Source organism: Chlorocebus sabaeus, chromosome 22, assembly GCF_047675955.1.
Source record: "Chlorocebus sabaeus isolate Y175 chromosome 22, mChlSab1.0.hap1, whole genome shotgun sequence".
Lineage (NCBI taxonomy): Eukaryota > Metazoa > Chordata > Mammalia > Primates > Cercopithecidae > Chlorocebus > Chlorocebus sabaeus.
Window position 1 is genome coordinate 59,363,244 of NC_132925.1, and position 22,145 is coordinate 59,385,388.

A 22,145-nucleotide genomic window follows, 5' to 3' on the forward strand; every position below is an offset into this window, starting at 1 on the left:
AACACAACCCCACCACCCCTCACAATAGTAGAGCTCAATATGAGCAAGGTGCTTCCAGCCTTGAGTGTCTCTCCTTTGCCCTGTCATGCTTTGTGGCCTTTAAAAAGGCCCATCAGGCCTGGTGGCTCACGCCTATAACCCCAGCACTTTGGGAGGCCAAGACAGGAGGATCACCTGAGGTGAGGAGTTTGAGACCAGCCTGGCCAACATGGTCTCTACTAAAAATACAAAAATAAGCCTGGCGTCATGACATGTGCCTGTAGTCCCAGCTACTCAAGGAAGCTGAGGCAGGAGAATCAGTTGAACCCCAGGAGGCAGAGGTTGCCGTGAGCCAAGATCGCGCCACTGCACTCCAGCCTGGGTGACAGAGTGAAACTCCATCTCAAAAAAAAAAGCCCATCAGAATTGACTGTGACCAAAGCTGGGACACAGATGTCACAGAGCAGGAGCAGGTCTCTTCCTCAAGATCCCACCATGGTCTCTGGTGGCAACACAGGGATGGAGGCCAGCCCTCCAGAACCCTCCACCCACATGCTTCCTACACAGGCCGTGAAGTGCCACTGCTCTCAGAGGTGAGGAGAAATGAAGCACCTTGCTTACGATAACACAGAGAACTGGTTTTAGATCCCAGATATACTCAGCTAATTGGCAGTAAGAATAGACAATGACTCAGTGGCCAAGAGAAAAGAGGCTAATGCAGAGGGGAAGGCCAGGGCTGGGACAAAGGTCATGAAAAGCAGTTGTGACCCGCATGGGAAGGGCATTTAATGGAAGAGTGTGACATACAAAAATGTAGTGGAATTCCATCGGGGGAGGTATTACTTAGGGCTTAGCTATAAAAAGCAAGGTTTTATTCATCTAGATGGGCAGTTCCTTTACAGATTTTTCTCCCGTTTGTCTTGCATGTAATGTGTCTACATGAGAATGTAAAAGAGAAACAAGATGACAGCTCAAAAAAAGAAATCTTTTAATAAAAATTACTCATAAAAATCCCAATAAATTTTAAAGAGCAAGATATTCCTTATTACATTTATAAAAGAACATTTGGTCCTTTTACAAAAAGATCCCTTTTAATTTAAATACACTTCTTATTTACAGATTAAACATAAAATATCATCTAAGTTGCAAAGCATATTGCACATTACAGAGAGAGAAGCATTTGTGTATTTCAGTAAGTTTTCCCCGAGTTTCCAACTCTATACTTTTTTTGTAAAAAGATTTACCTTTCTTATGCAAAATAAATAAAAATGCAGCTTGTGTTCTGCTATTTAAAACTAAAACAAAATAACCTTTAAAAATACTATTCCTCTGCCTTGAAGAAAGAAGGAAGAGGGTATAGAATCAGGGATTTCCACAGGTACTTGACATTTTTACCAGATTCACGTCCAGATTCAAGCGGGAGCCTAACTCCGACCCCTGCGAAACCTGGGACACACGGCCCAACCCGCCCCACCTCCTCGCTTTCCCAAGGTGTCCCTGCCCTGCAGGGAAGAGGCACTAGAATAGGAGCTGGATGCTGAGAATGGACAGGAAAGCTCAGAAGTTTCTTCTAAAGTTCCTGCTCAGCCACCCTGTGGCTAAGGTAATCACTCAGCCCTACCTTTACACCAGCACTAAATTTGAAAAAAGATTTTTGTTTTTGTCAACAGACAAAAAAGAAATTTTTCAAAGAGAAAGGCCTCTGGTGCCCTCCAAAAGCAGAAAGGAATGTCTCATGGTGAGTCTACACAATCCAAAGAGGAATTACAGGTGGCAATCATTCAGTAAACCGAACTAAGAAATCATTAAGAGGGATATCTTCCTTTGGTGGGGAGAAGAGGGAAGAGGAGGAGGAAACAAGGCCCTCAGATTGCACAACTGCGCTGACCAAACCAGATGCTTCCTACAGACGCTCCTCTAATAGTCATGTGCACAGATAACATCCTGGTGCATTTTTCTTTAAATACGTAGAAAATTATTTAAGTGTCATGTGCACAGTCCATGATCTAAAACAAGAAAAGCCCTGAGGATTCAGTTACAATGAATAAGTTCTGGCACAAGAGCTGCAGAAAAAAAATTTTTTTAAATGAACGGAAGATTTGAATACAGAAGCTGGTTTTTCACAATGGCCAGTGCAAATGGAGAGCTAGCAAACCCTTCCTTGCCAACTGTTCTTCCAGAAGGGATTCCTCGGTCACATCAACTAAAGTAGCTAAGCCTCCCCTATAATGATTTGAAAGTTTGTTGTGAGAGAATTACGCTTCATCAAGCCAACTATAAGGCAGTTTTCTACAACAGTTCTGCAAAATGCTTCCACCACACTGAGCAAAGCTGACACTAGACACTAGCTACACGTGGTAACAGGAAGATGGGCCAGGCTCAGAGCTGCCACAAAGGATGAAGTCCACTCAGATTTGAGGCATTCCTGGGGCAAAGCACTAAGCAAAGCAACTTCTCTGGTAATCTCCTCCTCATCCATTCTCTACCCAGTATTTCAGAACATAGAACAGAAGAAACTGCAAAAGCCCGGCAGGATATATCACAGTTGTTAACATTCTGACTTTCAAAAAGAAAACAAGTAACCTTTGAAACTGGCTCAAAGAACCTTCTGGCATCCGGCCGCACAAACCACTGACTACATAGCATCAAACTTCAGACTGGGTAGTCTGGAAGCTCAACAACCAGGATGAATATGTACTAACTCACTCACCCTCAGTCTCACCTACTGGTATTAATTCCAGTACCCAAAAGTCAAGAGGGTTTGGGACTTAACATAAAACACGTTTCCTGACAGCCTGTGGCCCCCGAGAAGCACCTGCAGCACTCTGTACTCTGAAAGCATGAGATCCCTATTCCCTATTCCAGGAGCATGAGGAGGAAGCAACATCCGGGCTTGCTCGAGTGACAGGCAAAATGCCTCATTAAGATAACACTGGAGTGCTTACCCACCACTGCCACCATAGAAGCCAGAGTGGGAGAGGAGGGAAGCGCCAAGAGAAATCACAGGCACGAAGAACTCACCTCCTTCTCTGAGATGCTCTATATTCCCAAATGGGTCACTAACAGTCCTACCTCTGTTTGCCCAGAGACACAGGTACAAGTATGCTCGTGTATGTGCGTGCATGCATGCGTGCGTGTGTTTAACATTTTTAATGAGTCAGTGAAAACATTTAAAATATATATACTATTCTCAAAGTTTTCCATTCAGTAGATGGGACATTGTTGATAAACAGAATAATGCTTCTGAAATGAAAAAAGGTAAAATAGAAGCATTTTATTTTTTCTATTTTAAAACAATTGATGTAATAAATGTTTAAAAGATAGAGATGGCACGTTTATTACTGAAAATCCTCTTTTCAAAAATCTCAAAGAACTGAACTATATATTTTTAAAACCATAACGCTTAAAAATTTTAAGAAGGAATAAGATTTCTCCCTTTTGACTAAAAATGCAACATAGACAGTGTTTATTTCTAGCTTTGAAAAGATGCACATGAAATCCTTAGAGGTGGGCAAACAGTGACAGGTGAGAACCGTAGTATGTGAGGCTGGAAGTTTTAGGGATTTCCTACCCTTTTTAATAGAATGTGTTTCCACCCATGACGCTTCATGGAAGCCAGACTAAGAGTCAACCCTGCTGCACTGTGTAAGAGTAGCAGGTGTGTATCAGTGTGGGATCAAAGAGAGATGTTCTGGCTAAGAAAATAAAACAAAAAAAGAAGGCATTTTAGCACAACTTCCTCTGTCTACATGCTTACTTTTACAGGTTGAAAGGCAAAGACTGGCCAAGCAATTTCCATCCCCCTTTCACCATGGTCTCACCATGTGGCTAAACAGGCCTCCAGAAACCGTATCAGTAGCTGTGACATCCAGTGGCCCTAACCAAAACCAATATAAGGCACTAATCTAAAGCCTGTATTACACAGAGAAATGGCTCAAGGATGCTAGAAAGTCATGTGATCATTTCTTTCTCCCTGATTTAGCTAATTGGCACTAGACATAGGAAACAAAAACAAAACAGAACTTTAACCCAAATATGGTCAGAACTGAGAATCCTTGCTTAGGAAATATGAGAAAGATGGAAGCTCAGACAACCTTAGGTATTGTTCTCTTCCTAAAAAGCACCTGATTCTGGAACTATGGGATTTCCTCAGGTAAGTTCATACTCAAAATGCAAAATACCATCCAAAAGATCTGTCAGTTAACCTCTTAGACCATAACATAATAACTTAAGAGACTCTGTTAAGAATTCTGGCTAAGACCATTATTCTTAAGCAAATAATTTGTAACACTGTAAAGATTACTTGAGGCATACATGAAAAACTGGATGATTTTTTCTCCCATGTGATCCAAAATCATGGTTGGATATCAGGGGAAGAGTCCAATTATCCAATAACAGAAAGGATGACATTTTCAATGCAATTAAGTAGGGATACCAAATGAACCACAGACCCTTTTGCAGAAATTTCATTCTCAATCCTCTAATAAAGAAGTAGCTAGCCAGGTACAGAGGTGCTCACCTGTAATCCCAGCTACTCGGGAGGTTGAGGCAGAAGGATCACTTGAGCCCAGGTAACCCTGTCTCAAAAAAATATCAAGACCCTGTCTCAAAAAAATAAAAGTAATAAAAAAAAATTTTTTAAGACATAGCAATACTCCAGTATAGCAGGTGCCAGCAAAGTAAAGAGACTTAGGTTCTAAAGTATAAAGCTATGAACATCAATCCAAAGAATGCCCAATCTATTGTGCTCATAACATCAACATGTCATAAAAGGCCAATTTCCATGTACCTTCTCACTTCAAATTATATCCTTAATAGGGCATTTTATTGAACAAGAGAGAAACACTGAAGTGTGCAAGGATTAACCAGATGTGGTGAGGTGCTGCACAGAAATTCCTACACCATCACGGACAGCGAGACTTCTGTCCCCTTCCATTTCAGACTGGACTTTGGCATGGTCTGGGTTCGGTTGTTAAGGTCTGGTTCAAGATGAGGCCTCACAGAGAGCAGATCAAATCAAGCCAACCATCTGGTCAATCTGTCGCATGTAGATGCTCTTTAAGGGCAGGGAGTACCTCCTCTCATCAGGTACACGATTGCACTAGAAAGACAAAAACGAGGGAATATTAAAAACTCATACGTTGATCTCTCAGAAAATGTGACTGGATGACTTAATCCAGGGTTTCTCAGTCTGGGAACTACTGACGTTTGGAAGTAGGTAACTGTTGTGGAAGCCGCCTGTACACTGTAGGACGGTCAGCAGCACCCCTTGCCTCTCCCAGTAGGTGCCAGTGGCAACTCCTATGCCTCAGTTGTGAAAATCAAAAACGTCTCCAGACACTGTTCCAATGTCCCTTGAGCAGCAAAATCACCCTCAGGTGAAGACCACTGACATAATTTAATAGCCTCACTCACTTTATAGATAAAGAAATGGCAGATCCGGGGAGGCTAAAAGGCATCACAGCAACTACTTAGTGGCCAGGACTGAAAGCCACATCCCTGGGGTCCTTAGGACACCCAGAATTTCAGAAAACATTTCTGCTATTTGAAAACAATGTGTTTTTCTGAGCTATGTTTTTCTCATTCACAACTAAACTCTAAATGCTTAAGACTACTATTTTTTTTTTTAATTAAAGACCTCCGCACCACATTTTTTCCTCAAAGGAGATGCACATCTTGAGAACTAACCAACTGTGATATCCCTGGAAGCAGTTGTCTAAATACATCCATTATCTGCTTCATCTCCAAAGAAACATTTTCCCCATGCCCTGTAGTTGAACTAACTACACCCTGCTCCTCATCCCCGGCAAGATTAAGACTGGCAGGTCCTTCCATTGGTCCCGACTGCCCCCCAAGCCCACATCTCTGTGCTTTTGCAGGTGCTACAGCTTCTGCCTGAACATCCTTTCTGGGATACCCCTTCTCATCCTTCAAGGATCTCTAGCAAGTAACCTCCTCAGGGAATCCCACCTTGATTTTCTCTGGAGATTAGTCCCTGCCCTCTGTGTTTCAACAGCACTACGGACAAACACCTAGGATGGAACTGGATTCCCCACTAGGCCATGCCCCTATCCAGAACTGGGAGTCCTTCTGAGGGCCTGAATCCCTGGTGCCTGGAATCATGGGATCAGATCTATTAGCGAGTGTGGCAGGTCAGAGATGTCTCCTTCCTAAAAGAGAAGACACTGCCTGGGTCCAAATCCTGGCTCCACTGTGGGATCTGAACCTCTCTGTGCCTCCCTTTCTTCATCTGTAAAATGGAGACGTTAAAAGTACCCGCCCCTCACAGGGCTGTTGGAGAAGTAAACAGGTTAACGTACGTCAGCGTTTAGAGTGGTGCAAAGGTTAACCCTGGTACGTATTTGCAAGTGCTGGCTGTTATTAACTTTCCCCTCACTCTCCTTCCCCTTCCTCCCGATTATGCTTTGTCCACTCAATCAGCGCTCCATGACTGATGGAAATGGGGGCAGAGGTGGTTATCTACACTCTGGCCTATCGATTTACTTCACAGACTGATGGCGAAGACCTTTACTGGGGCATTAATGGAAAAGCACTGAAGCACAGTCTGCAATGAGAGGGTGCCCCAATGCCAAGGCAACCCATCTGCAGGGAGGCTGCTGAACTCCTGACCACTGAGGCCCTGGGGGATAACGAGATTTGAAATTTCGACTGATCTACATTTCCCTATCCTCACTTCCAAACCATCCTATTTGATTCAAATCAATATAACTACCTGATACTTTCACTAGGGATGCAAGGACTTCCATTTTCAAATTTTTTCTGCTGCTTCTCAGGACAATCTAGGCATGTGGAGTAAAGCCCTACTTCAAATGAATGTGGGTGTTTGCTGCACTTCGAAGAGCATCTTCATTAGGACCATCGTGACTATCACTGCTTTTTTCTCTTCTGCTGCTGGTAGATGATTTTGCTGAATGTCTTCCATCTGCCCCTCCAGGTCCACTGATGGATTATATCAACAGGCTCCCTCGGCCTCCAGCTTCTGCCCCAGGCAGCCAAGAAGATGCTCCAGCAGGCAACTGGGGGAGCAGGGAGGGGTCACATGTTGACTCTTCCGGCTCCCTCCAGGCAAGGCCACAAAAGTCAGATCTGAGTGGTGGCTCCTGCTGAGTGGCTGCTCCTCCCACAAGACTCCCCTCTTCCAGGAACCTGTGGCCACTCTCTCCACTGGCACCTGTAGCCAGCAGTGATGATGCCACCGCTGCTCCTGTGGTTTCCCTACACTCTGACAACATCTATGTAAATGGCGTCTTTAGGAGGTGTTTTCTTTTTTTTTTTTGAGACGGAGTCTCGCTCTGTCGCCCAAGCTGGACTGCAGTGGCCGGATCTCAGCTCACTGCAAGCTCCGCCTCCCGGGTTTACGCCATTCTTCTGCCTCAGCCTCCCGAGTAGCTGGGACTACAGGCGCTCGCCACCTTGCCCGGCTAGATTTTTTTGTATTTTCTAGTAGAGACGGGGTTTCACCGTGTTAGCCAGGATGGTCTCGATCTCCTGACCTCATGATCCGCCCGTCTCGGCCTCCCAAAGTGCTGGGATTACAGGCTTGAGCCACCGCGCCCGGCCAGGAGGTGTTTTCAAATCTCCCAATCTGCGTACACCATCAATTTTCCATCAGGAAGTCTGAACAACTAAGGAACTCATAGTATTTTCTCTTCCTATATACGCAAATCACCCCTGGAAAAAGCAACTCACGTTGGAGCTGGAGTTGATGACTTTTAACTCGTGAGGTTTAGGCCTGTGCACAGACTTTCCCCCTTGGTCCTGCCCTCCCTCTTCAGAGAAGAATTCCTTCCATGGCAATTCCCGAAGATGCTCATCCACAGATACAATGTGTCCCTCTGTTGTGAACATGTATCTGGTTCCAGACTTGTGTACTGGATTGTCTTCATCAAACAGCTAGAGGGAAGGGAAAAAAAGATACAACCAATAATTGTAGCACACTTGGAACTGAATCATGGGGGAGTGTCCCAGCTACTCAGGGAGTAGAATTTGCTTGGACCTCATGCTTCTCAGTGACAACTGGGTGAAAAGGAATTGACTGACAACTGTGGTGCCCAACCCAGGCTGCAAGGCAGAATCACCTGCTTCATCTAAACTCAGATACCTAGACCTGCCTCTTCCCTACACATATCCCGCCCCGACACAGAGACTCAGAAATTCCAAGGCTAAGGCCCAAGCACAGGTAGTCTATAAAAGTTTGCTGGATGATTGCCATGTGCTACCTAAGAGTTCTCCTGCTGGAATTCTAGAACTACACCCAGCCTCACAGACACCTAGTCCCTGAACTGTAAATGCTGGCAGGGAGGAACCAAGTTTTATCCATCACCATATCGCCTGGGCCTAGCACAGAGCCCAACACATCTGCCAACATTCAGTTCATTTCTTGCACAAGGGTTGGGCTCTGAAGACGCAATGGCCACAAGGCACAGTCCTTTCCCACAATGGTGCATGTGACATGGAACAAAAGAGCATCTAGAAAGAACATCTAACCCAATATGGGATGCAACAGTGCAGGAGAAGGCAAGTGTTCTGTGAATGTTGAATGAATGAATACCTAGAAATTCTTTGAAACTGTATGGGTCACCTAAACTATTTCAAGATGAGGAAAAATGAGATTCAGTGCAGCTTGTCAATGTTTACACAGTAACAAGAGAAGAACAGGGCAGACCACAGGTTTTCCTCTCCCTAGACTCTAGGTTCTTTCACCTAGCACACCCTACAGGGTCACCTTCCTTTTACTCTAAAACTTGCCCTGTTAACGTCCTTCTGACACTACTGGCTGCTGGATGGAAATACGCAGCTAGGCTCTGACCAGCCTGATTTAGCAGACCTGAGCCACCTGCATGGACAGCAAGAACCACTGCACACACAGGAATCGACAGCAGGACAGCTGTCTTCCCACTAGACAGACCACATGCGCTGCTGGTGGACATACCTCTGAAGTCATCTGTGAAAAGACACCAGACACAGAAGAGTATCATCTTAATGGATTAGACCAGCAGCTCCAAAATCTGGCTCACGTGAAACCACTGAAGGCACTTGTCAAAATGACAGATTTCTGAGAACACTTGTTCTAAAGATTCTGACTCAATATGGCTGTAATCTTAGCAAGGGCCCCAGGGTGATCTGGACCCAGCTAGCCCCAGGCCTAGGAACCACGGAACAAGATAAATACAATTTATCACAGCTGCTTCTATCTCTGACCCTCTGCCCAAGTTCTCAGTTGCCATCCTATCTTCTAACCTGGAAATCCTGCCCTCGTTTCTATGTGGCCATACTGAGGAAAGTGGCAGGAGGGCACGAGAGCGACTGTATGCAGGAGGAAGAGCGGTGAGGTGGAAAGATCACCAGACAGGGAGTCAGGACCACAGTTCACATTTCAGCTCTGCCACAGCCACCCCCATACTACGGACAAGTCGCCTGACCTCTGTGTAGGCTGTAGTTCTTGTGAGGGAAATAATGAACATATGAACATTAGGTAATACCAAAGGTTTCATCCAGGTCCAGAAATTCTCTCTCTACACACACACACACACACACACACACACACACACACACACACACAAAATATCAAGTGCCTGAGGATGTGTATATGGACAGAGACAAGGCTGAGCTGCAGGTCTTGGCCAAGATCAGACACATCAAGAAAAGTGAGAAGCCATTATGAACGCAGCTCTCTTCCTCAGAGGCATCTTCCCCCTACCACCACACTAACGCTGGTTCTGTATCAATCATTACCAGCATTTCCCACCTAGCACACCCTACAGGGTCACCTTCCTTTTACTCTAAAACTCACCCTGTTAACGTCATAAGTTTGTAATCATAAGTTCAATTCTTGGTTTACTTGACAAATGACTTTTCAACAAGGTTGGAAACCATGAAAGAAGATAGTAATATCCTTTGGTTCTGACAGCATTTGCATCCTGGGAATGCACAATGTCCAGCATGTAGCTGTGCCCAGTAAGCATCTGTCAGATAGAAGACTATGTGAATGCTCGCTCTAAGCAATACTAAATATTCCTGGGTTCATCTTGCAACACACATACCAGATACAAGTATTTACAGGTCTCACTGAGAAAGAAGCTCTCCATCCGGTCTTCTGTGGACTTGTCAATGACGTGATGCAGCGTGGCGTACCCACACCTACAAAACAATCGTCAGGTCAGTCCTGCCTCTCTTCCTTCCCACCTGCTGATTCACTTAAGAAGCAGAAACATTCTCTTATCAGAATAATCAACCAGTCATCCAGCACCATATGAAACTATGTTTACACTGTAGGGCTCTCCTTTTTTATAGTCTGGATTGTTTGCAAATTTACTTAGCAAGTGCTTTTGGCTGCTAAATTATCAGGTGAGTTACAGGGTGTGGGGGTGGTGGCAGGGGGCTGGCCAGAAGCGTAACACGGCACCAAGAAAATGATTGGCAACAAATTTAAAAGGACTAATTTAAATGTCTAGTCCTAATACTTGTAGAATTGACTTATTATTGAGAATTGACTTATTATTTAAGATAGCACTTTAAAAAAAAAAAATATGATATAGCGGGTTAAAAAAAAAAGCATGTCACAAAATTGAAACACAGTATGTTTCTTATATATACATATATACACACATCATATATAAAAATATATTTAAAAGATTATAAGTACATACATTTCAATACTGACTACAGTTTTCTCTGTATGTGGAGATTACAGTGATAATATTCTACTGCTTTATATTTTCTGTACTCCCTAAACATTTTAGTGTATGTGTTATTGTATAACTAGAGGAAAGAAGTTAGAATGAACACCCATAATCTGCTAGAACCTCACGGAAAAAAAAGGGCAGGTCTCACTACAATGGAAAGGTTCTACTACACCAAAAGGTAAGCAATTTCCCTGTAAATGTAACATTAATGACCTGGTTCTATAAATTAAAATGCAAACTAGGATAGTTCCCCAAGACAATTTGAAATAAAAGTGGCTAACAGAAAAAGGAAGGAACTTAGAAAACTGACTTGACTTTTGTGTACTTTTCCAGACTCTGCAGAATATCCATTCCTACATGGAGGTAGAAGGGATTCTTGGTTGCCTAGAGAGAACACGAGAGAATGTGATCCAGCATGGGCTTGGAAGACATGCCATCGACAAACATCACGGTGACTGCGGGGTGACTGCGGGGTTTCCCCATGGAGACGAGTCGCCAGCCAAAGGAAGAAACAGGGCCCAGGTCATTTACCTTGCAGGGTCACAACGGTTAGAGGACTAAGGTATTCCATCAGTTCACATCAAAGTGTACCTGTGACTTGTTTAACTTTAGCCAGGGGTAAGACCATCTGTTCCAGGGTAGAACAATACTCTACTTTGGTTCCCATCATGATTAGAAATAAAACAATGCCCACCCTGACAGCACCATATCTGAGAACAAATCCAATTTCTATCTTGCCTCTGAACTCTCCAGAAACTTAAGACACAGGCACAGGAAACAGGACCTTGCCACCATTCCAGTTATGGCACCATGAGGAAAGGCTGATGGGAACAAGACTTTCCAAAGTGTAAAAGGAGGCCGCCACTCTCTCCTCTCTAGTCACCCTGAGAAATCAGTCCTCAGTTGCCTACTCTTCTCACACATGCTCTTAGATGGTTTTACTAGAGAAAAAAACTTCTCTGGGAAGATAAGCCTTTATCCAACAAACAGTTTAAAAGGTGGGGATCTTTAATTCATGCCTAGCACCAGATTGAAGCAACAAAGAAAACAACAAAGTTAGCAGTCTCCAGATTAAAAGTGCACAGGGTGTGGCTTCAGAGGGTAAAGCTGTAGAGTGCAAGACATCTCTGTCAATGTGAAGGAGAAGCTGAAAACACGAAAGAAGCAGTGAAAGAAACAAAGAAGAGTAAGCTCACAGGCTACAGGACTAAGTTTAAGAGGAGAAATCAGCCAGTAATTGGCACACCATCCCCCATGTACAGCCTTGCTCTACTGGGCTCAGAAAGGCCAAACAGGTTTCTACCATCTTTTTCCTTTTTTGAGAGGTTATCTAAAACTCAGGAGGTCCCTTTTTAGGCATGAGGACTACTACCAGTTTCATAGGATTTCTTTCCCCTTTTTTCATCTGAAGCAAATGGCAAGGATTCGGTATAAAAAAAATTGTTGAATAAATAAATTCAAACCTTAGTGTTAGCCCCACTACCAGAGTTTCTAAAACTCAGGCTCTGCTTGCTAGGGCTGGTCCATGGTGGGCATCTGTTACAGGCCTACTGAATTTCACCAAGGCCAGTTTCTCGGTGAGTTAACCACTTGTGCTGCTGTGCATGTGAATGAAGGAGAACTCTCTGCGTGTACATATGTATGGCACGCACAGAAGTATAAATATCTGGCTTCAACTGTCAGGAAGAAGACATTTCACAGTTAAAGTCACATTCCCTCTGCCACTGAAGTAATTTCACAAAGGATGAACACTAGTTTATATACATATATAAACAAAAACAGGCATCCAGATGAATCCCAGATGATTTCCTTTACAACCAAGAAAATGAATTTTCTTTTTATCTGAATAGTTGTCACACAGACCAGGGCTCCACAGTACACTGGTGCAGAATTGTATCCTAAAAACGGGTCTTCTGGTCAAATACATTTGGAAAACACCTTAGTACAAAATCTTCCTCATGAATATTTAAGGATGTGAGATATAAGTCCTACGGTAAAAACACGATTCAGCTTTGTAGAATATGAGGTTAAAAACATATTTCACTGCAAATGCCTTCTCTGTCCTGTGAAGTCACGAATAACACTGAATACTAACAAGACTACAGATAGGGGGTAACTCGATCAGAGTCACTATGAAACAACATAACCCTAAATCATTCAGCAAATGTTCATTAACAACGAACTGCTGGGGTCAGGGGAGGCAGTGAAAGAGAGAAAAAAAAAACAAAACTCTAGTACCTGGTAGAGGAGATATGTGGATTCCACTAACTCTGGTCTCAGTGGGTAGAAGAGAACATCAGGGGCCTGCAGCTGCCAGTTATATCTCTCAGGAAGGGCACCATATCGTTTCCATATGGCATAGTAGAAGGCATGAAGGCAGATAGCATCTTCCACATCTCCTATCAGCACCTAAGGAGAGGACACAGGTCATCAGGCTGAGATACCATTCCTAGAGTGACAAGACATGCCACAAAGGGCCTGCCTGGGCTCTCCTCTACCCCCGAGTTCCTACTTGACCTACACATATGGTTAAAGACAAAACCAACCCAAAAGTGACAACCCAGACAAATAAATGCCCTCCCTATCTGGTCACTAATGCCAAATTGATGTGAACTGCAAACAGAAAAACAGATTACGTGTACTAATGAACAAGGAATAAACAACTGAGCGATAATTATCCAAAACTCACACACAGCCCAGCGCAGTGCCTCATGCCAGTAATCCCAGCAATTTGGGAGGCTGAGGCGGGCAGATCACCTAAGGCCTGGAGTTCGAGACCAGCCTGCACAACATGGTAAAACCCCATCTCTACTAAAACTACAAAAAACTAGTCGGGTGTGGTGGCGGGTGCCTGTAATCCCAGCTACTCTGGAGGCTGAGGCAGGAGAATCTCTTGAACCCGGGAGGCGGAGGTTGCAGTGAGCCGAGATTGTGCCACTGCACTCCAGCTTGGGCAACAGAGCAAGACTTCATCTCAAAACAAAAACAAAAATCATACACAGTCACTTCTCAAGCATGGTTTTGCAACTGTGTGGAATGGCTCTGTTCAATATTCTGGAGACTAATTTCACAAACAGAGAGATGAAGACATATAGTGTTAGTGACCTCCCAAATCCAAAGGAGACAGAGAATGCTCAGGGTATTAGAAAAGAAAGAAAGGAAGGGAGAAGCCCTTTCCGGTGATTGGTTATTCTTAGGAAATCTGACTGCAAAATACCTGCAGTCCAGGGAAAAAGGCCTGCAGAGAGTCAATCCAGGTGTTCATCAGCTGCCCACTGAACATGTTCACGTTGACATAGAGTGGGGGGTCTCCTTCTCCTTCATTGCAGGCTTCCCGCCTACAAACCCAAGCAGCACATTCACTGGTGAAAAGAAAGCTCACTGACAGATCTCTACCTCTCCAGCAGCCGCTGGTAGTTTCATTTAAATGGAATTAACATTAATTTTTTCTCCTAACTCATTCCTTAAACCTTTGGAAACAGACTGCCTTTAACTATCTACATTAGACTCTAGCAGAAGATAATATTTACCACAGGATCAAAGTTCCTAATGCAGCCATTATAATATGTCAGGATTTCACAGTATTCTGCAGAAAGCACTTTGAGCTTTGTGTTTAAGAGCCCTGCCACATAAGATAATTCAGTATATAGCATGGGCCTATGCTGGATTTCACCTGAGCAGAAAAACTTGGTTTTGGTACAAAGAGTCTCTTCTCTAGTGATGCCCTATAGCATGGGCCTGGAGAAATGCATCAGAGCAAGACCCTTGGGGATTACTGCTCAATTTAGTTTGTGGCTTTGAGAAGCAAAAATAAATAAATTCCACCCAAAAGGCCCCTTACTTAAACACAGCACATACAAGTGGTTCCTACAACAGCAATGTAGAAATGGACCCAAGAAAATCCTACCAAGCTGGAAGCTCAGTAGCTATCACTTGCACTAAAACTGGACACTTAACATAGAAATACATACAAAGAAAGATCTGGGGGCCAGGTGTGGTGGTTCACACCTGTAATCCCAGCACTTTGGGAGGCTGAGGCAGGCAGATCACGAGGTCATGAGTTTGAGACCAGCCTGACCAACATGGTGAAATCCCATCTCTACTAAAAATACAAAAATCAGCAAGGCATGGTGGCACGTGCCTATAGTCCCAGCTACCCAGGAGGCTGAGGCAGAAGAATCGCTTGAACCTAGGAGGCAGAGGTTGCAGTAAGCCAAGATCGTACCACTGCACTCCAGCCTGCGTGAGAGCAAGACTCTGACTCAAAAACAAAAAAAGACAGACCTGGGATAAGAGAGTGACACTAGGTAGAAGCCATTGTAGCTTCAAATGGCTCTCTCTCTCCTGTCATCCTGGATGCATAACAAAAAATAGTGAATAACATTGTTTTAAACAAACTCGGAGAGAAAAAAAAATGTGGTAATTGTCCTTTCTATCACCAAGTATAAAGACCAATCCTCACAATTCTTTGGAAAGTAATAGAACCAAAACATTGTCCTGCAAATAACTGTCCTGCATTGCAGATCTATCTGCAATTAAAGCCACAGTTAAACACTGGGATGTGTCAGCCCCTGTAGTAGCAACAAGTCTCTAAGACAGCCCCCGAGAACCTCTATTCCTGTGAGTCACACCCTTGCACAGCCCCCTCCCACACTGTATGTATCAGGGTTGATCTGGGTGACTAACGGTCTGGCAGAAGTATTGGTATATCATTCCCAGATTAGTCATGAAAGCACTGTGGCTGCCATTTTAGCTTCTTTCTCTCTTTTTCTCTCAATCACTCATTCTGGGGGAAGCCAGTGGCCATGAGCTACCTACAAAGAGGCCCCTTGGCAAAGAACTGAGCCCTCCAGCCAACAGTCAATGAGGAACTGAAGCCTGCCAGCAACCAAAGTGAGCCTGGAAGGGATCTCCCAGCACCATCAGGTCTTGGCATGGCTGTGGCCCTGGCCACCAGCTTGACAACAACCTCAGGAGAGATCCTGGGCCAGAGTGACTGCCTCAGCTGCTCCTGGATTACTGTCCCTAAGAAACTTCATGAGATGATGCTTGTTGTTTTAAGCCACTAGGTTCTGGGGTACTATGCTATGCAGCGACAGAAAGCTAACACAGCTCTTTGCCCCCAGATGACTGACAAACCAGGAGAGGTGGTAAGGTGAGGGCAGAGATAAAAGACCCTGTGATTGTATGTTAAAAAAATACAAACACTTCAGAATGCATTCTATTTGCTTTACAAGGCAACAGAGGAGGTGTTAGGGAGACATACCCTCTTCTTAAGTAGTTCTGAATACTCTGATATGCAGCATTAAACATTTCTAGGTCTTCTTTTTCACCAAAGAGAATGTAAGATTTCAAGAGGTATTCATAGAAGGAGTCCAGCCCGGCACCCAGGCCACTCTGCTTTCCAACCCAATGGCCAGTCTGAATGTTCACGACATTGCCTGCAAAAATAAACAAGGCACTTGAGGTCCCAACTGTCTCATCAGGGAGGACATGGATGGGGACACGCCTCCTACTCCAACCACACTGCTCCTCAGCACCTTTATCCTTGGCATACAGGAGGAGTGGCTGCTTGGACCTAACATTTTTGTCAGTCTTATCACTAAGTTAGCCCAGACATCTTTCTAAATATATAGCGTTTACTGACACAAACATGGGGATAAACATTTAATGCAAAATAAAAATAGGTTTGTCATTTTGCTTTTCCAGACTGATGATGCATTTCAAAACTCAAGAGTTTTTCACAGACTTTTTAACCCAGTACTGCCATTCCTGGGAATTTATCCAAAAAAAGATGATTTTAAAAAGAAAAAGTAGCCAGGCATGATGGTTTACACTTATAATCCCAGCACTCTGGGAGGTCGAGGCAGGTGGATCGCTTGAGTTCAGGAGTTCGAGACCAGTCTGGGCAACATGGTGAAACTCTGTCTCTACCAAAAATACAAAAAATTAGCTGGGTGCAATGGGGGGTGCCTGTAGTGCCAGCTACTCAGGAGGCTGAGATGGGGGGTTCACTTGAGCCTAAGAGGCAGAGGTTGCAGTGAGCAGAGATGGTGCCACTGCCATCCAGCCTGGGTGACAGAGGGAGACCCTGTCTCAAAAGGCAAAAAAAAAAGAAAAGGGAAAGGATAAATTTTTTTTAATAATAAAAACAACAACAAAAGTGGTAATTATGAAAGCAAGGCACCAACTTGGAAACAAATGATCTGCCATATTCAGACAGAATCAAAATATTTGTTTATATTATAATGAAAAATATACAAAAGTTACACATGCCAGGCTGAAAGGGTCTATGGAAACCTAAAAAAGTTGACAATCTGAAGCGACACTGGTCAACTATTGGTGATAGGTTGACAATTTGAGTGACTTCTTTATTTCTATTGCTATTGTTAAATACAACAAATGTATACATAAATTTCAGAACTTAAGACAGTTATATGAGTTAAAATAATACCCAGGCCGGGCACAGTGGCTTACACCTGTAATTCCAGTACTTTGTGAAGCCAAGGTGGGAGAAATCGCTTGAGCTCAGGAGTTTGAGACTACTCAGGCAACATAGTGAGACCCTATCTCTACATAAAACACACAAAATTAGCTGGGCATGGTGACACACACCAGTCATCTCAGCTACTTGGGAGGCTGAGGCAGGAGGATCACTGAACCCGGCAGGTGGAGGCCGCAGTGAGCCAAGATCGCACCAGTGAACTCCAGCCTGGGTGACACAGTGAGACCCTATCTCAAAATAAATAAATAAAATAACACCTTGAGTTTGTAAAACACTGATAATTAGTGAAGATAAATGATGCATACATAGGGGTTATTATTCATCATACTTTCTCTCTACTATACTCTGAAATTTTCCATAATAATTTTTAAGTAACATCTTGATCAAACATTCTCAAGGGAAAAAAACCCACCTCATACAGGTTTAATCTGGAGTTTCAGTCTACTACCACAGACCCAGATTTTTTAAAAGGAAAAAGCTGCTCCATCAGTAACTCTAAATTCCTTTATTTAGAACCTTATATTGAAGCAATAAAATCTGCCTCAGAGGCAGTTCTTTTTATGGCATTTCCATTAACAATAATTTTCAAGTGGAATATACCAGGGGATCCAAATCAGAAGGAAGCCCTCAAACACAAAAACTTTATTCTTTTCCATCAGACCATGTAGCCCCTCTGCAAACGGTCACATAAAGAAATTAGATACAGCTGACACAATTCTTTCTGAGTTGTCAGATGAGTTAAAGAGTGAAAAAGGGGCAGAGCCCAGAGAATATGAAAGGCAAGGGGACCAAGCAGTGTGCAGTCCCAATGGCAAGTAAAGGTGCCACACCTAGTAATCCCGTATCATTGCTCCGGAGGTTCCAAAGGGCTTTCACTGCTCGCCTGGCCACCCACTCAAATGTGGAGTCCCCCAGCAGTCGACTCAGAATCCCGAATTCCACCAGGAGGGAACCGGCTCCTGCTGTGCATGTCTCATTATTGGTGTCAGGAGGAACTCCTGTCTTTAGATTCACCTGGGGATGGGAAGAGACAAAGACTGTGACAAAACTCAAGGAATCCGCAGGGCTGAAAAGCCAGGTCTCAGAGACTATACTCAGCTAATAAAGCAAGCTTACCACGGCGAGTCAGCCCTCTGCCTTCCAAGATACATCTGAGGTGAATATGGGAATTAAATGTAAAAGACACAAACAAGAAAGTAAGAACAGCAGAGCCTTGCTTTATTAATAAGGGCCAGTCTTCAGGGAATGGCTATAACACTTCACTAAACCTTCTCTTTCCGGCGGTTTTCTTCATGGTAACACAAGCACCAGGCTTTAGAGTTAGAGATAAAGCAAACTACAGAGTTTCTTCTAAATTTTAAATAAGCCACTATGAACTCACTCCTGCTCAGCACCTAAACAAACCTCAAACCGGGAGAGAAAGGAGGCACTACCAGAATATGACAGCCAGTTTCATCATGAAGGCTCTGTCCTCTGGCAGTTCTCAGCCAGTTACCTAAAAGGCTAACTCAATTACCAGAGGAGTTCTGGGCTTGGCAAATCAGATGTCACAAATATATAATCTAATTCCAGATCCTGGCATTTAAATCAGCAGCTAACTTGCTGGTCTGTGCAGCCCTTATTTGACAGATCCACGTGAAGCAATGAAAAGCTCACTCACTGAGCTCCCACAATACCCACGTGAGGATCTCTGGGAAAATAGACCCAAATCAGAGATGAAGACAAACGCCCTACACTGCTTTGTGGCAGAGAATACAAATCACACATGTAAATGAACTTAAGAATACTGAACTTCACAGAACATCAACTCTTTAAGGGGAAGGACTAAGTCAGATACATCACTGTCTGCCTTTCATACAGTGGATGCTCAGTAAATGCTGAATGAATTTTAAAATATTTACATCATATTTAAGGCCAAATTCTTCTAAGGACACTGCTTTTCTCATCTACCTCCATCCCATTCCTTCTCCCAAATAAATTAATAAACAAAAAATTTTAATTCAGGAAGACAGTGAATTGTCAAACACAAAGGGTCAAACCAGTCTACCCACCCGAGGATACGGGATCCCTGTCTTGGTGTTTTCAAAAGCAGGGAGGAGCCGCACCGCCAGGTCATGGGCCATGTATAACAACTCATTATCATAGTCCTTAATTGTCATGTCACCAAAGGGCTGCTTGGAGTCAGTTATTATTCTGTGAGCAGAAAGGAGGCTTCCCAGGACCCTAATGACAGGAAGAACAAAAAGATAATACAATCATGTTGCTTGTAAATGCACATAATCCAATTCAGAAAGATAGAAGTATGTTCACATCCACAGACTCAGAACTGCCTGACATCAGAGAGACCTGACTTAATGGCCTCTTGAATTCCTTTCTAGCTCTAATAATACACGATTGATTTTTGTTAACCATATTACTAAAAGAGAGAAAGGGAATCATTTATCCGAGACTACCAAAAACAATACTATTTAAAATATTAACAATTTTGGTAATCTAAATCTTAGGGCATTAAGAAAAGGGAGTTGGCTAGGTGTGGTGGCTCACGCCTGTAGTCCCGGCACTTTGCCAAGGGAGATGCATCTCTTGAGGCCAGGAGTTCAAGAGTAGCCTGGGCAACAAAGCAAGACCCTATTTCTATTAAAAATAAAAAAAACTTAGCCAGGTGTAGTGGCACACACCAGTAGTCCCAGCTACTTGGGAGGCTGAGGCAGAACGATCTCATGAACCTAGAAGTTGAAGGCTGCTATGATCATACCACTACACTTTAGCCTGGTAACAAAGCAGGACCCTGTCTCTTTAAAAAAAAAAAAAAAAAAAAGAGTATACTAATTGTTCTCAGAATAAATATTACTTATTAGTATTATTACTCTTGATTTATTTCACTTGGGGAAAACACTCATAAAAAAACAGAAGCTGGGCATGGTGACATTTGCCTGTAGTCCCAGCTACTTGGGAGGCTGAGGTTAGAGGATCGCTTAAGCTCAGGAGTTCAAAGCTGCAGTGAGTCGTGACAGCACCACTGCACTCCAGCCTGGGCAACAGGGCAAGACCCTGCTCTAAAATGAAAAAAAAAAAAAATGTAATTTAATTCAATTAAAAAAAAACCAGAAAGGTAAGACAACAAATACTAAGTAATTTTTGTTGTTGTGGCTGCCAAGCAGCTTCCCTAACACCCTAACATCTGGTAAAGAGGCAAGGTGAAGAGGAGGAGGAAAAAATGACCTACTAGGAGGCAGCAGGCTACCAGCTTATACCTAAGTCCTTGTAGACCCATGAAGTCCCATTCTAAAGATCTGAAGTAGACTGTGACGTATGTCAGAACAAAGGTTTTCACAAATTTAATTTTAAATAAGTATTACATCTGTGAACTGGAATGTTATGCAGTTAATACAATTTTCAAAAAATGTAAACAGGAAAATAAGCACAATATATCAAAGAAAGCAATATACAATATACTAGGTATAGAGCATGATCCCAATCCATTAAACAAAGAGAGAGAGAAAAAGAGAGAGAGAGAAATAGAAGTGAGAAATATACCTAACAAGGAAATATACTAAAATGCTAAGCAGTGATTTTCTGTGGGTGGTAAGATGGGAAACTCTCATCTCCTTCAGAAATATGTAGGGGTTGTCCTAGGACACGGTGAAAGGAGGAAATGAAATCAGACTATAAAGGGAAACCATGCAATTCTGTACTAGACAGACACCTATTTTACACCCCCGTTAAAACATAAATGTGCCCAGACATGGTGGCTCACGCCTGTTATCCCAGCACTTTGGGAGGCCAAGGCAGACGGATCACTTGAGGTCAGGAGTTTGAGACCGGCCTGCTCAACATGGTGAAATCTAGTCTCTACTAAAAATACAAAACTTAGGTGTGGTGTGTGCCTGTAATCTCAGCTACTCGGGCGGCTAAGACACAAGAATACCTTGAACCTGGGAGGTGGAGATTGCAGTGAGCCAAGATTGCACCACTGCCCTCCAGCCTAGGCAGCAGACTCCCATTTCAAAAAAAAAAAACAAAACAAAACAAAATATAAATGTGTCTTTCCCTTCAGTCCGGGATGTGATTACTTTCAAATAATTGTTCCAGTTTTGGTAAATATGATATGAACATGAAAAATGCACACTGCACCCATAAAGCCCATATGGACTCCCTGCCTGGATCTTGGGGTGAAAAGAGCCTCACAGGTGTTTTTCTCTTTAAACACATAAAAAGAAGTCTCCAATTCATTTTATGAATATTCATTATTTTACCTTATTGTGGCCTCAAAGACTTGGACAGTGGAATCTTTGTCAAATGAAACTGTGTTGATCACTAACTTGACTGCTTTCTGGAACTCAGATGAATTTCCCATTACCTTTAAAAACAGGAACACAGGTTATTACAGCAACTTGAAATGAAACTGAGGCTGTATCATCACAGCAGCCTAGTCATGTCACCTAAACGTCTGTATGTGGTTTTGCTACCATAGAAGAAGAAACACAAGAGATAGAAAAGCAGTTATTTCTTAGAATATATTACCAGCACATGGCAGGCCCATTTCCTCCAACTCAAGAGCCCTATCTCCAAAGGACAAAACTGAAAATAATTCCTTGTAAAATCATTGGCACTCCTCATCTTCCCAACTCCACTCTCCAGCAAACTTCACTATGATCTTATTGAACATGCCAGGCACTGTGGTTTCTAAAACTTCTGGCAGGTACACAAATAAATCAGAAAACTGAAGAAACAAAAATATGTCTTTGTCTCTGCTCCTGAAATAAATCAGCGGCTTGAGTGCTTGGCTCCCAGGAGACCAAAACATCTGGAAAATTGAACGAACTTGTTTGTTATCCAGATGTCTAAACACTTTGAGAAACAGGGTAATATCTTTTGGAGCACAGGATAAAACCAGTGACTGATTTAAAGGAAACAAAATATATGAATACTCAGCTCTATGTCCTTTTTAAAAA

At 43.2% G+C, this 22,145-nt stretch overlaps 1 protein-coding gene across 1 annotated transcript in view; it reads right to left on the minus strand.

Moving 5' to 3' along the window:
• Window positions 1-943: 943 nt before the first annotated feature.
• Window positions 944-22,145, minus strand: part of EDEM1 (ER degradation enhancing alpha-mannosidase like protein 1) — a 32,490-nt gene continuing 11,288 nt past the window's right edge. Inside the window, exons 3-12 of the mRNA XM_007985076.3 lie at window positions 21,447-21,550; window positions 19,242-19,413; window positions 18,021-18,204; window positions 15,952-16,126; window positions 13,903-14,023; window positions 12,924-13,094; window positions 10,996-11,069; window positions 10,044-10,140; window positions 7,690-7,893; window positions 944-5,080 (exon numbers count right to left, since the gene is read on the minus strand). Coding sequence (XP_007983267.1) covers window positions 4,991-5,080; window positions 7,690-7,893; window positions 10,044-10,140; window positions 10,996-11,069; window positions 12,924-13,094; window positions 13,903-14,023; window positions 15,952-16,126; window positions 18,021-18,204; window positions 19,242-19,413; window positions 21,447-21,550 — 1,392 coding nt within the window. The 3' untranslated portion in view covers window positions 944-4,990. The remainder of the gene's footprint in view (window positions 5,081-7,689; window positions 7,894-10,043; window positions 10,141-10,995; window positions 11,070-12,923; window positions 13,095-13,902; window positions 14,024-15,951; window positions 16,127-18,020; window positions 18,205-19,241; window positions 19,414-21,446; window positions 21,551-22,145) is intronic.